This window comes from Lentinula edodes, assembly GCF_021015755.1.
Source record: "Lentinula edodes strain Le(Bin) 0899 ss11 chromosome Unknown C8R40scaffold_5, whole genome shotgun sequence".
Lineage (NCBI taxonomy): Eukaryota > Fungi > Basidiomycota > Agaricomycetes > Agaricales > Omphalotaceae > Lentinula > Lentinula edodes.
The window spans coordinates 963,696-977,869 of NW_025764311.1; the positions used below are offsets into that span (position 1 = coordinate 963,696).

Here is a 14,174-nt window from a genome sequence, read left to right on the forward strand (position 1 = left end):
TTGGATTGGCTTGCATCAAATGTATTTGTCATACAATTATTACTTGTTGACTACACTACCTTACAATCTCATCCAATATTATATGCATATTGTAGCATCTTGTGGATGTTGCCTAATTATTAGAACTCTTACATCAAATTGTAGCTTCACCGACAAGTATTAGGAAGTATCTAGGTTATATGATAGCATAGGTGTAATCTTATGCAATGAATGTAATACCCTACAAGTGAGCTAAGTTATGGGGAGCCGTACCCATCATCCCACTGCCAGTCATCCCCGCATCGCCACTGTCATCATTGTCATTTTCATCCTCTCCATCTCCATCTGATCCAAAGCCGTCATCTGAATGATTACTATCCAAGCTGTGTGCCTCCGAGTTGTTAGATTCATCCTCCCCACTACTATCACTGCCATTGCTGTCCTCATTATCACTTTGCTGGAAGAATCTCCAGTTGGCCACATGTCCAACGCCACCTCCAGGAAAATACCGCATGAACATGTCCCGGTCCACAAATCTGATGGTAATACACCTCCCATTAGCTTTGATCACTCAACATACCGATTGAAGGACTCACATTCCAACATAAAAATATGCCCAATCATCTTTCTCTCCTGCCTTCTGAGCTACTGTAGGTTGAGAAGATTCAAGAAGCTCTTGTGTCCAACCATCACTGAAAGCAGGCATCAGGTGACATCCTCGAATTATATGAGCAGGAACCATGTCAAGTCCATGCCTCGGTGCCCCATTCCGCCGCTTGGTATTCCGAGATCTACCATTTATTGTAATCTCATCTTTATTGTTCTTTCTCGCTACACATTCCCTTTCTGCTTAGACTCTTCCTTATTGTTTTATCCTTTCCTTTATTGTCTTATTCCCTACCCTGCAGGTACTACACGTATAGCTCCTAGTAGTTAGTCTGGCGCTCCGCACCAATGCACCGATCTGTAGATATAAATACTGCCTGTACAATACTGTAGTTCCTCAGGTTAATTATCGACTTAGATCGTCCTCTTAACATCCTTGACTTCAGTTTCTCTCTGTGCTCTCGTCACTCTCTAGTCTTCAGGCTCGTTGCCTCGAAGTACTTCTTACTCTGACCTTAGGACTTATAAGTTCTTTGGTTCACTCCTCATCGTCAGTGATACCACCGCTCCGACTTGGCTGCTTCTGGCTCTCTTCTTCTCTACTCTCAACCTCCGGGGACTAGCTGTCAAGTCCATGCCTTGGTATTCCGAGATCTACTGTTTATTGTAATCTCATCTTTATTGTTCTTTCTCGCTACACATTCCCTTTCTGCTTAGACTCTTCCTTATTGTTTTATCCTTTCCTTTATTGTTTTATTCCCTACCCTGCAGGTACTACACGTATAGCTCCTAGTAGTTAGTCTGGTGCTCCGCACCGATGCACCAATCCATAGATATAAATACTGCCTGTACGATACTGTAGTTCCTCAGTTTAATTATCAACTTGGATTGTCCTCTTCAACTTAGATTCTCCTCTCCAACTTAGTCTTCAGGCTTGTTGCCTTGAAGTACTTTTTACTCTGACCTTAGGACTTATAAGTTCTTTGGTTTGCTCCTCGTCGCTGGTGACACCTGTCAAGTCCATGCCGCGGGCCTTCATTCCGCCGCTCGGTATTCCGAAGATCTGCTCTTATTGTAATCTCTTCCTATTGTTCTTTCTCGCTACACATATCCTTTCGTTCTAGTCTCTCATTATTGTCTTTTACTCTTTCGTTCTAGTCTCTCCTTATTGTCTTTTACTCTACCCTGCAGGTACTACTCGTATAGCTCCTAGTAGTTAGTCTGGCGCTCCGCACCGATGCGCCGTTCCGTAGATATAAATACTGCCTGTACGCTACTGTAGTTCCTCAGTTTAATTATCAACTTAGATCTCCCTTCTCAACTTAACTCTTCTCTAAGTCTTCAGGCTCAACGCCTTGGAGTACTCCCCATTATAACCTTAGGACTTAGACGTCCTCTGGTTCGCTCCTCGTCACCGGCGATACCGCCGCTCCGACCTGGCTGCTACTTAGCTTCTCTCTCTCTACTCTCGCTCTCCGGGGACTAACGGCGTAACGGCGGTGTTGTTAATAACTTCACTACTGTCCCACTCGTCTTCTGCACTTAGACACCTTGTGGCTCTGGCACGGTTACACGGTGTACATGATCTTAACAACACCGCCGCTCCAACTTGGCTGCTTCTGGCTCTCTTCTTCTCTACTCTCAATCTCCGGGGACCAGCGGTGTAACGGCGGTGTTGTTCATAACTTCACTACTGTCCCATTCGACCTTCCACCCTTAGACACCTTGTGGCCTCTGGCACGGTTACATGGTGTACATGATCTTAACACTAGCAGCATAATGGCGGTGTTGTTCATAACTTCACTACTGTCCCATTCAACCCTCCGCCCTTAGACACCTTGTGGCCTCTGGCACGGTTACACAGTGTACATGATCTTAACAGTCCAGGAAGCCAAATGCGAAGGGGTCTGTCATAAAGTACGCAGCCCCTATCATTTTCCTTTTCTCACCGTCCCGACGCCTTTACTTGTACGATACATCATCCCATCACTGTCAAACCCCCATCGATTACTGATCCACCTGACCCATCTTTTCCTTCTACTGGCTTCCGCCACCTTCCTTGTTCCTAAACTGTACAGTATTACATCGTTGTTTCTCGCAGACCGGATTATGTATATATAGCCAACCCTCCACAGCCTGGTCCCTTATCTGGACCTCTCTGTCATTATCTGGGACCAGGTATGTGCTTACTTATTATTACCTATGACTACGATACTCAATATATCTCTGTCATTATCTGGGACCAGGACCAGCCTGCTGCCATTCTGCTTAGTCGCTCCGCCTTGTTGCCTTGTTCAGCTGCTCCGCCTCGCTGTTCTGCTTAGTCGCTCCGCTTCCCCGCTCCGTTAGTCACTCCGCCTCTGCCGCTTCGTGACATTAGGTCAAGATCCATTACTGCACTGACAGCCTACCGATAAGGTTGTCCTTGCAGGGTCTATAGACACCACGTCTTCCCCAGTTCCGCCCGACTCTGAAACACCTGTTGCCAGTATAGACTGCTCCGCACTCCCGCACGCACTTGACCCCAGAGACCAAGCTCACGCCCATAACAACGACGATACTTGGCGCGATTGCCAGTCTCAACCTTGCCCCAATGCCCTTTCGAACTCAATCCGAGAGCCACTCACTGTGAGCAATATAACCTTCCTGCCGATTCCCCAGCCCCGATTGCCTACTCCCATCATGTCGACTCCTATCCCGCCTGCCCCAAACACCTCTGCGGAGGATCTCATGGCTCAGCTCATCAGACAAGTAGCCAACCTTGCTACAGCTATGGAGGAACGCTCATCCTCTAAGTCAAGCATGAACAAACCCGAGGTTTTCAAGGGTAAAGATGGCGCTGAAGCCCGTCGCTTCATGGCTCAGTTCCAGAATTGGGCGTCAGAACAACCGGATCTCACCAAAAGCCAAGTAAAACTCATCAAATCTGCCTTGGGCTTCTTCACAGAAAGTGCCGGAGATTGGGCAACTCCCCATCTGCTACATTTCAATGCGGAAAATCCCCCTTTCGGAGGAAATTGGGAGGCGTTTCTGAAGGAATTTAGCCAACGGTTTGAACCAATGGACCCAGGTATGGAAGCCCGTAGCGAGATCAAGAATCTCAGGCAAAGTAAAGGACAGACAGTTGCGGAATTCGCTCAGAAGTTCAAGGATATCAGAGATCGGACTGAAATGTCTGATATTGACTTGCGGGAACGTTTCTTCACTGCATTACTCCCAGAGATCCGACAACACCTCATCACCGTAAACATTGCCCAAGGAATTGCTCCGACTCTGAAGGAGGCAATCAAACAGGCCATATCAGTGGATGTCTACCTGCATGATCCCACCATGACTGGCCGGAACTCTGGATACCCTCCCACTGTTAAGATCATGTACACCGTGTAACCGTGCCAAAGCCACAAGGTGTCTAAGTGCGGAAGACAAGTGGGACAGTAGTGAAGTTATTAACAACACTGCCGTTATGCCGTTAGTCCCCGGAGATCGAGAGTAGAGAGAGAGGAGCTAAATAGCAGCCAGGTCGGAGTGGCGGTATCGCCGACGACGAGGAGCGGACCAGAGAACGTTCAAGTCCTAAGGTCAAGTGGAACGTACTTCAAGGCGTTGAGCCTGAAGACTTAGAGAAGAGCTAAGTTTGAGAAGGGAGATCTAAGTTGATAATTAAACTGAGGAACTACAGTAGCGTACAGGCAGTATTTATATCTACGGAACGGCGCAGCGGTGCGGAGCGCCAGACTAACTACTAGGAGCTATACGAGTAGTACCTGCAGGGTAAAAGTAAAAGACAATAAGGAGGGACTAGAACGAAAGGGTATGTGTAGCGAGAAAGACAATAAGAGTGAGATTACAATAAAGAGCAGATCTTCGGAATACCGAGCGGCGGAATGGAGGCCCGCGGCATGGACTTGACACCCACGCATACCGCTCATACTACCCCTGCTGACCCCCACGCTATGGACATTGATGCAACCCACACTAGTAATGGGAATACTAGGGAGGCATTCCTAGCTCGCATGCGAGGACGATGCTTCGGCTGCGGTGCCCAAGGTCATGTCAAGCAAAACTGCCCACACCGAGAAACCACCTGCCGCTACTGTGGACGCCGAGGACATCTGGAAGCAGTCTGCCAAGACAAATTCATGGGACTCGGACGAGACCGAGACCGACGCCAGCAACCTCGACGCCAACAGATATCCGCTATGGGACCTGCGCCATTCTCCCTATTCCCAAACGAATCCGTCCAAATCGCGTCCTCGACCCCAACATCTGCTCCTGCACCCGTAGCTGCTACTCCGAGCCCTCCTAACCAGGACTTTTCCAATCAGATTGGTCAAATAAGGGAATTACTTGATTGTGCTAACGCTATGTCCTTCTCGTCCTCTGGCTTTCAACAGGGTTTTTAAAGAGGGTACCCGCTTCGGCTGCACCGAGAGTACCCCGTAATCAGTTTGTTATGTTCGCTACTTCTTCGTATGACTCGCACCCATCATGTACAATATCGTCGATCCGGGAATTAAACTCCACTTCCCCACATTTCCGAATTCATGCGAGACTAAGAGGAAGGAATCACAGTATAACAACTGCAGCCATGGTAGACTGTGGAGCTACCGCCCTGTTTTTAAACCAAGACTTTGCCACCCGGAACCACGTAAGATGTGCACCCCTCCATAAACCAATTGACATTTTTAATATCGACGGAACACCTAACCGAGCTGGACGGATAACCCATTTTGCACGTCTAGCACTCACAGTGGATAATCAAGAGCGATGGATGGACTTTCTGATCACCAACCTAGGGGGTGAAGACATCATCCTTGGACTCCCCTGGCTACGGAAGGTAAACCCGGAGATTGATTGGGAGAAAGGACGACTCTCAGTAAAGCCTCCTCGAGTAACGATAGAAGAAGTCCCAGACGAGGAGATCTCGTACTCTCATCTAGCCGCCACTCACACAGAAAGCCCGATCCTCGAACTCCCGGAACCGGAATCTCCCGCAGAAAACCCCCACATTGAGGTGCCACCAGAAGCAACCCTTGAACAGAGCGAATCAGTAGCGGTTGAAGAACTACCAATACACCGAATTCGAGCCAATCATAAAACTTGCCGCGCATGGGTAAAAGCAGGAATTCTAGAGGAACAGACGGAGGAAGTCTGGTGCGCCGCAGGATTCACTTACTCCCAACAGCTGGCAGAGGAAGCCAACCGAGACAAACCCGTTAAAACCTTCGAAGAAATGGTCCCTGAGCAGTATCGTGATTTCAAGAAGGTTTTCTCAGAATCCGCTTCTGAACGATTACCTGCCCACCAACCTTGGGACCATGCCATTGATCTCGTACCTGGAGCACCGGCAACCATGCGTACCAAGATTTATCCCATGTCCCTAAACGAGCAGGAGGAGTTAGACCGTTTCCTAGAAGAAAACCTACGAAAAGGCTATATCATCCCCTCAAAATCACCAATCTCATCACCGGTCTTTTTCGTAAAGAAGAAGGATGGGAAACTCCGTTTTGTACAAGATTACCGGAAACTGAACGAGTACACTGTGAAGAACCAATACCCTCTCCCATTAGTTGCTGACATCATTAGCCGACTTCAGGGAGCAAGATACTTCACGAAGTTTGATGTCCGCTGGGGTTATAATAACATACAGATTAAGAAGGGGCATGAATGGAAAGGCGCGTTCGCAACAACCCGAGGCTTGTTCGAGCCTAAGGTCATGTTCTTTGGTCTCACAAATTCCCCTGCCACGTTCCAAGCACTTATGAATGCTATATTTGCTGATCTCATTGCAGCCGGCAAGGTGGCAGTCTACCTAGATGACATCCTTATCTTCAGTAACGATCTCGAGGAACACCGACGAATGGTACGGGAAGTATTAACTCGGTTAGAAAAGCACGATCTCTATCTACGACCCGAAAAATGCGAATTTGAACAACAACAGATTGAATACCTCGGACTCATCATCTCAGAAGGGGAGGTGAGAATGGACCCGGTAAAAGTAGCGGCTGTTCGTGACTGGCCAGTCCCTACTAATCTTCGGGAACTATGAGGGTTCTTGGGATTTGCAAACTTCTACCGACGCTTTATCCGGAACTTCGCCAAAATAGCACGACCTTTGAACGACCTGACGAAGAAAGACACCAGCTTTACCTGGACCGACACTCGACAGAATGCATTTGACACCCTTCGAGAAGCCTTCATCTCCGCACCGATCCTTGCTCTATGGACACCAGACAGGCCTACTCAAATTGAGGTAGACGCATCAGGCTTTGCCACGGGAGGCGCCCTTATGCAGAAGCAAGACGACGGCCAATGGCATCCGGTAGCCTTCAGATCGGCATCCATGCAGCCAGCGGAACGGAACTACGAAATCTATGATCGAGAGATGCTTGCTATCATTGAAGCATTGAAGGATTGGAGGAACTTTCTAGAAGGACTCCCTCAACCATTCGACATCATTACGGACCATTCGAACCTCGAATTCTGGCGCACTGCACAAGACCTCACCCGCCGACAAGCCCGATGGGCTCTCTATCTGTCACGGTTTGACTTTCATATGATCCACCACCCTGGCAGAGTAAACACCCAAGCTGATGCTCTCTCCCGCATGGCAGTTCATCACGTATTGGACAGCGATGATAACCGGCAACAGACAGTCCTTAAACCTGGCCACTTCGTAAAAATTGCAGCTTCAATCCTACAGAACCCCTTAGAGGATCGTATCCGGAAAGCCTCAGAATGGGAAGCTGTTAAGATCATGTACACCTTGTAACCGTGCCAAAGCTACAAGGTGTCGAAGTGCGGAAGACGAATGGGACAGTAGTGAAGTTATTAACAACACCGCCGTTACGCCGTTAGTCCCGGAGAGCGAGAGTAGAGAGAGAGGAGCTAAGTAGCAGCCAGGTCGGAGCGGCGGTATCGCCGATGACGAGGAGCGGACCAGAGAACGTTAAAGTCCTAAGGTCGAGGAGAACGTACTTCGAGGCGTTGAGCCTGAAGACTTAGAGAAGAGTTAAGTTGAGAAGGGAGATCTAAGTTGATAATTAAACTGAGGAACTACAGTAGCGTACAGGCAGTATTTATATCTTCGGAACGGCGCATCGGTGCGGAGCGTCAGACTAACTACTAGGAGCTATACGAGTAGTACCTGCAGGGTAGAGTAAAAGACAATAAGGAGAGACTAGCACGAAAGGATATGTGTAGCGAGAAAGAACAATAAGAGTGAGATTACAATAACGAGCAGATCTTCGGAGTACCGAGCGGCGGAATGGAGGCCCGCGGCATGGACTTGACAGTATCCCCCTCTTAGGCTTGAGCCCTCGAAAGCCATTAATACCGGTAGTTGGTTAGTCACCAAGGAAAAATTTTAAAGGCCGTCAGGATCGGGGATTTGGCCTATCAGTCAGCAGGAAAATTTTCGAAAGCCGTTAGTACCGGGAATTGGCGCTAGTCATCAGTGAAATTTTCGGTTCACCGTACACCAAGTACAATTCGAAGGAAAATTTTCGCTGGTCCGTGCGCAGTTTTGCCATATAAAAGGTCCAGGGTTTTGCCGCGAAGGCCCTAACTTCTCCAAAATTCGCTAAGTCCACCAACATGACAACCAGCCGAACTCAAACTACCACAACTAGCTCGTCGACCGCCGGCCCTTCGAGGTCACGCCCTATCCCGCCCCCGCCCATCGACCTTACCGCCCACGAGGAGGAGGACCTGGAGAATGAGAATGAGGATGAAATTATCCGGAGGGCGCAGGCACGCGTGGAGAGAGTGAGGGTGAGGAAAGCGGCGGCGGCGGCGAAGAAGGCCGCAGAGGAAAAAGCTGCAAGGGCGGCAGCAGTCAGAGAGCAAGCGGCGCAAGAGGCGCGAGAGCGGGCCATTCGGGCTCGACAGCAGGAGGAAGAAGTTTTGGAACGGAGGAGGCTGTTGGCCGAGGCGGCGACCGCCAGAAGTCATAGGGAGACTTCGCCAAGTGAGGTGTCTGCTTCCCCAAGGAGGCCTGTGGTGGAAATTCGGCGACCGGCGAAAGGAAAAGGGAAGGCCAAAGCCCAGGTGAGTGTCAGATTTCTTGGTTCCAACCCCCTTACTAACATTTCTTGTTTCTAGCCGGTGGGCGGAGATCCCGATGATGGCGACGAGGGGGACGACGACGACGACGAAGAAGAAGATCGCGCACCTTGCGAACGGTGCAAGGCCAAAAAACTCCCTTGCCAGATGCAGGCAGGCAAGCGGAGCTCCATCATCTGTAAGCCCTGTCACGACGCCAAGGTGAGGTGCTCTTACTCGGGGCGCCCCACGACTTCAAAGCAGCGGGAGAGCGGTTCCGGCGAGCGGATCGCCGTCATGGAGAGCCAGATGGCTCAGAGTCTCGCCGACCTCCGGTCACTACGAGAGGCGGACTCCAAAACTCACCAGTACCTCCGCCAGTTGTTGAGGAGGCAGGAGGATGACCATGCCCGCTTGATAGCCATGGAGACAAGGATGGCCTTGATGGGTATGGGAGAGGGGCCGGCGACAGCGGGACCGTCGAGTAGGAGAACCGAGCGGCGGCGACCGCTGAAGCGACGGAGGGTAGTGGAGGAGAGTGCAGAGGAAGAAGAAGAAGAGAAGGAAGTGGAGGAAGAAGTAGAGCAGGATGGAGAGGGAGAAGCGGGGGAGATGGAAGCAGAGGAGGAAGGAGAGGGAGAGGCACCGGCGCCAATTACGGCGAAGGCAGTGGCCTCGGAGAAGGAAGTAGTAGCGTAGTAACGGACATCGGACATCGGCCTTCGGCCATTTCTTGTAACTTCTTGTAGTCCTGCCCTCGTTGTATATAGTTTTGTTTTTTGGACTTGTATATAAAAAAAATGTTAACTCGATTTGAAATCGGAAAGCGAATGGGCCGCGAAGCGGCGTTAGAAATAATTAGTTTTTGAAGTATAAGTAGTTTAAGTGTGGAAGAATTATAAGTGAAATAGTGGATAGAAGAATGAGATTAATAATTAAGAGAGAGGGATAAACACTCAATTTACTATCATCGTGTTTACCCTCTAAACGCACAAAGTAAACTTCGGCGGAGCACGGCGGAAGCGGGGAAAAGGAATAAAATGTTTTTGTGTGATCAAGGACCAGGTTTCAAAGGGTATCGAGCGTGGAATGCGGGTACCAGTTCGTCAGCATGTAATTCATCAGCGGCAACCCAGGAGAATTCATCGTCAGTACCTTCATAACCGGCCCACCGAATGTAATAACGTAGAGGACAACGTTTATACCTTCTGTCCAGCTTGGAGTCCAGAATTTCGGCAACGTTGTACTCCTCTTCACCATCAACTTCGATTGGAGGTGGAGGAGATTGAGTACGATTCGGGAAAGGATTCGGCGTAACCGGCTCCAGCTGTGAAACGTGGAAAACCGGGTGAATTCGGCGAAGGTAGTCCGGGAGCTTGAGCTCGTAAGATAAGGTACCAGGTCGACTGATGACCTTGAAAGGACCAAGATATTTTTCAGAGAATTTTTCAGTAGGACGAGTGGAGCGAATATGCTTAGCAAGAACGAATACTTCGGAGCCGATCGGGAACTCCGGGTGCGAGATTCTTTTCCTGTCAGCTTGTTCCTTATAACGAGACTGAGCTAAAAGGATTTCCTCTCGAAGGAAGACGTGGAGTTCATCGAGATTGACGACGAAGTCTCTAGCTAGATCAGACTTCATATCGACCTCGGGCCGAACGGTGATATTTGGGTGGTATCCTTTGTTAGCGAAGAATGGAGTAATACCAGTGGAAGCATTGGGAGCGTTGTTATAGGCGAACTCGGCGATCGGAAGTAGAGGCGACCAGTCATCTTGTTGGTAGGAACAGTAGATCCTGATGTACTGCTCGAGAGTCTGATTGACACGCTCAGTTTGCCCATCGGCTTCCGGATGGTATCCAGAGGTATAGTGAAGTTCCATAGAGAGCGCTTTACCGAGAGCCCGGAAGAACGCCGAAACAAATTCGGAACCACGATCGGAAGTAACATGATTAGGAACACCATGCTTAGAGAAGACGTGAATAACAAAAAGCTCAGCTAATTGTTCGGAAGTAATGGTGTCGTGAGTTGGAATAAATATAGCTTGTTTGGAAGATCGATCCACAACGACTAGGATAGCTGTGTAACCATTTGACATTGGCAGTTGCTCAATGAAGTCCATGGAGATGGAATCCCATGGTCGGACCGGAACCGGCAGAGGTTTCAACAAGCCGTAAGGCCGGTGACGGCGGGGCTTATTGCGACCACAGATAGTGCAGGAGGTAACGTAGTCACGAACAAAGTCTCTGACCTTGGGCCAGGTGTATTGACGACGTACAGCTTCCAGAGTGCGGTTCTGGCCGAAATGGCCGGAGAGTGGATGATCATGAAAATAGCGAAGAACTTGAAGGCGAAGATCGCCGTGATTAGGGACATAAATACGGTCGTCAAGGCGTAGTAGCTTGTCGCTACCTAAGCTCCAACGTTCATTGGAAGGATCTTTTGCAAGTTCCAAACCAGCGACGGAGCTCGGATCGGCGGGAAGGGCGAGAATGATTGCTTGGTGTAGGGCTTCGATATCCATGATAATTGAGGCTCGTAAGACGGGGCCTTCCAGGAAGGTAGCTCGAAGAGACGCAGTGAGTTGTTCGTTAGTAAAGATCGGACGAAAGTTGTGAGGGTTCACTTGGGCGTAGCCGATATCCCCCTCTTTAGGGTAGACGTCCCAGCGTCTAGTTATCGAATCAGGTTTCTCGCCGAGTTTCCCCGGTCGGAAGCGAATGACCATATTAAATTGATGTAAAAATTCTGACCATCGGACCTGTCGGCGTGTAAGAACCTTGGTAGTAGAGAAATACTCAAGATTCTTGTGATCGGTGACGACGTCCACCGGATCACCCGAACCTTCCAGATAATGACGCCAAGCTTTAAAGGCCTCGAAGATGGCCAGTAGCTCTTTGTCGTGGGTATCGTAGTTGAGTTCCGCCGCATGAAGCGTTCTGGAAAGGAAGGCTAGAGGATAAATTTCACCGTCAGCATATTGGATGGAAAGAATAGCCGCAATGGCGTAATCAGAAGCGTCGGTCTCCACGATAAGTGGGCGATTCGGCTCCCAATGGGCCAGTATTGGCGCAGAAGTGAAAGCGATTTTGAGATTTTCGAAGGCCTCTTGACAGCTGCTGTCCCAGATCCAGGAAGCGCCTTTTCGGGTAAGCCGAGTCATCGGCACAACGATATCACTGTAATTATAAATAAAACGACGATAGAAGTTTGCAAAACCCAGGAAGGACTGAATGTCCTTAACCTTCCTCGGGACCGGCCACTCTAGAACTGTTTGAACTTTCTCCTTGGACATAGTCAATCCGTCGGGAGAAAGAATATAACCCAAATACTCAACAGTATCCATATTGAATTCGCACTTGTCGGGGTTGGCGTAAAGCCGATGTTTCCGTAACCGCCGAAGAACCTCCTTAACGTGTTCTCGGTGTTCTTCTGGCGCATCAGAGTAGATTAGAATATCGTCAAGATAGACAATAACACAGACATCGAGCATGTCAGAGAAAATGTCATTAACAAACCGCTGGAAAGCCGCAGGGGCGTTCGTAAGGCCGAACGGCATGACCTTCCATTCGTAAGAGCCGTAGCGGGTCCGAAAGGTGGTCTTCCATTCGTCACCTTCAGCGATTCTGACCAGATGATAAGCGTGAGCGAGATCCAATTTGGTGTATATTTTAGCTCTTTTCGGAGCGTCGAGAAGATCTGAAATGAGTGGGAGTGGGTAACGATCCTTTTTGGTGATACGATTGAGTCCACGGAAATCGACGCAAAGGCGAAGTTTGCCGTCTTTCTTCGGGACGAAAAGGACCGGAGCGCCGTGAGGAGAGGATGATGGGGTGATGGCACCAGTAGCCAGCTGTTTGTCAATAAAGTCTTTAAGGGCGACTAACTCCTTTTCAGACAAAGGATAAATACGGCCGAGAGGCGGCGAAGCGCCTTCTTCCAAGTCAATCTTCAGGTCGTAAGGTCTATGTTCAGGAAGTGAATCTGCAGCAATCTCGTCGAAGACGTCTGCAAACTCCACGTACTCTTCTGGGATAGAAGGATGGAGTGGAGGGACAGTAGGAGTGGTGGAAGAGCGGTCGGCGGCGCGGGCCGCGACCTCTGAGTGGATAGCACGAAGTAGAATCGGTTCCATACCAGCGTCCTTGCAAGCCCTGTTAAAGACTGCAGCACTGACGAGTGCAATGTCGACCTCGGGAGTTTCCAGTTGAGCAGCGAATTGAGAGACCGTAGGGTAAGAATAGATGGGTTCAAAAGGAAATTTGGACGAAAGGGGCTTGGCCCGTAAAGTCCGAGAGCGGGAGCGAGAGCGAGAGCGAGGTGAGTCCCCAGGAGGGGTCTCCAGAATTGTCGGTGAAACCGACGGCGAAGGTTCCGGTAGCGGAACAGCGACCTTTGCAACAACAGTGTTGATAGCAGAAGGCACAGACGTCTGTGGAGAATCAAAATGTGAAGTGTTACGGAACGTAATGTTTCGAGATGCCCAGTCAATCAACGGATTGTAGCGGGATAAGAAACTGTAACCTAATACTGCTTTACAGGATGAATCTAAATGTGTAACATAAAAGGGTAATAGAAGCAGCTCGCCGGAAGGGAACCGAACGGCGATATTTGCCATATCGGTAATGGGTTTAGAAGATAATGAACCATCAAAAAGACGAAGATTAACAGGAGAGATTTTGGTCGTAGGAATGGAATTTTGAGAAACATAACAAGTATCGATGAAAGAGTCAGTAGAACCAGAATCAACAAGAGTAGGAAATTTAAGAAGAGCAGAGATGGGTTCGGCCGGCGCGGCCGAATCGGATAACGAAAATTCAGTAGTCAAAGATATTACAAGAGATCGTTCAATAGAGGAAAGAGCGGACGCGTTGAGATATAACTCCCCAGGTGAGGTACGAACCTGATCAACGCAGCTCCCGTTTCGTACCGGGGAACAAGAGCTGCGGATTAGTTTTCCGAATCCTCTTCAACAACCTCAATGGTTGCTTCGGGGGTTTCTTCAACCTCGGCAGCGCGGCCCTTCGATTCTCGGGCCTTTCGCTTATTGCAGTCAGCAATCTGATGCTTACCACCGCAGAAGAGACAAAGGTTGTTCTTCATCCTTCTTTCCCGTTCGGAGGGAAGTACTTTACCATCTGCTCCTAGATGATTGAACGCGGGGCGCTGACCGCCGGATTGGCCGGAATTCGAAGAGTTCTGGGGCTTACCATTGTTGTTAGGCTTGCCACCAGAGAAGGGTTTAGGTTTCGGCGCGAGCGGCGCCGAAGAGCCCGAAGGCTGAGAATTGTTTTGCTGGTTAGTAGAACCAGTCTTGAAGTCCGAGGAACCCTTCTTCGGGTTCCGAGCAATAAAAGGCTTACCAGCCTCACGCTTTCTAGTTTCCTCGCGTTTCCAATAACGATTGTCAATACGAAGAACCTCTTGATGGTAATCGGCGAGCGTCGCCGGCTCGGGCAAACGCGCCATTTCGTCCTTGATGCGTTCAGCTAGGCCTCGTCCATAAGCCCATTTCAGGGCAGCAGAATCCCAGTTGGTACCAGCAG

The 14,174-nt window shown here is 49.5% G+C and overlaps 1 protein-coding gene across 1 annotated transcript; it reads right to left on the reverse strand.

Annotated features, from left to right (window-relative positions):
* Positions 1-220: 220 nt before the first annotated feature.
* On the reverse strand, positions 221-685 carry C8R40DRAFT_1167075 (uncharacterized protein; the record flags this gene model as incomplete). The annotated part of the gene is made up of 2 exons (XM_046230948.1): positions 221-515; positions 576-685. 2 exons carry the CDS (start codon positions 683-685, stop codon positions 221-223), a joined length of 405 nt encoding a protein of 134 aa, XP_046090217.1.
* Positions 686-14,174: the final 13,489 nt, after the last annotated feature.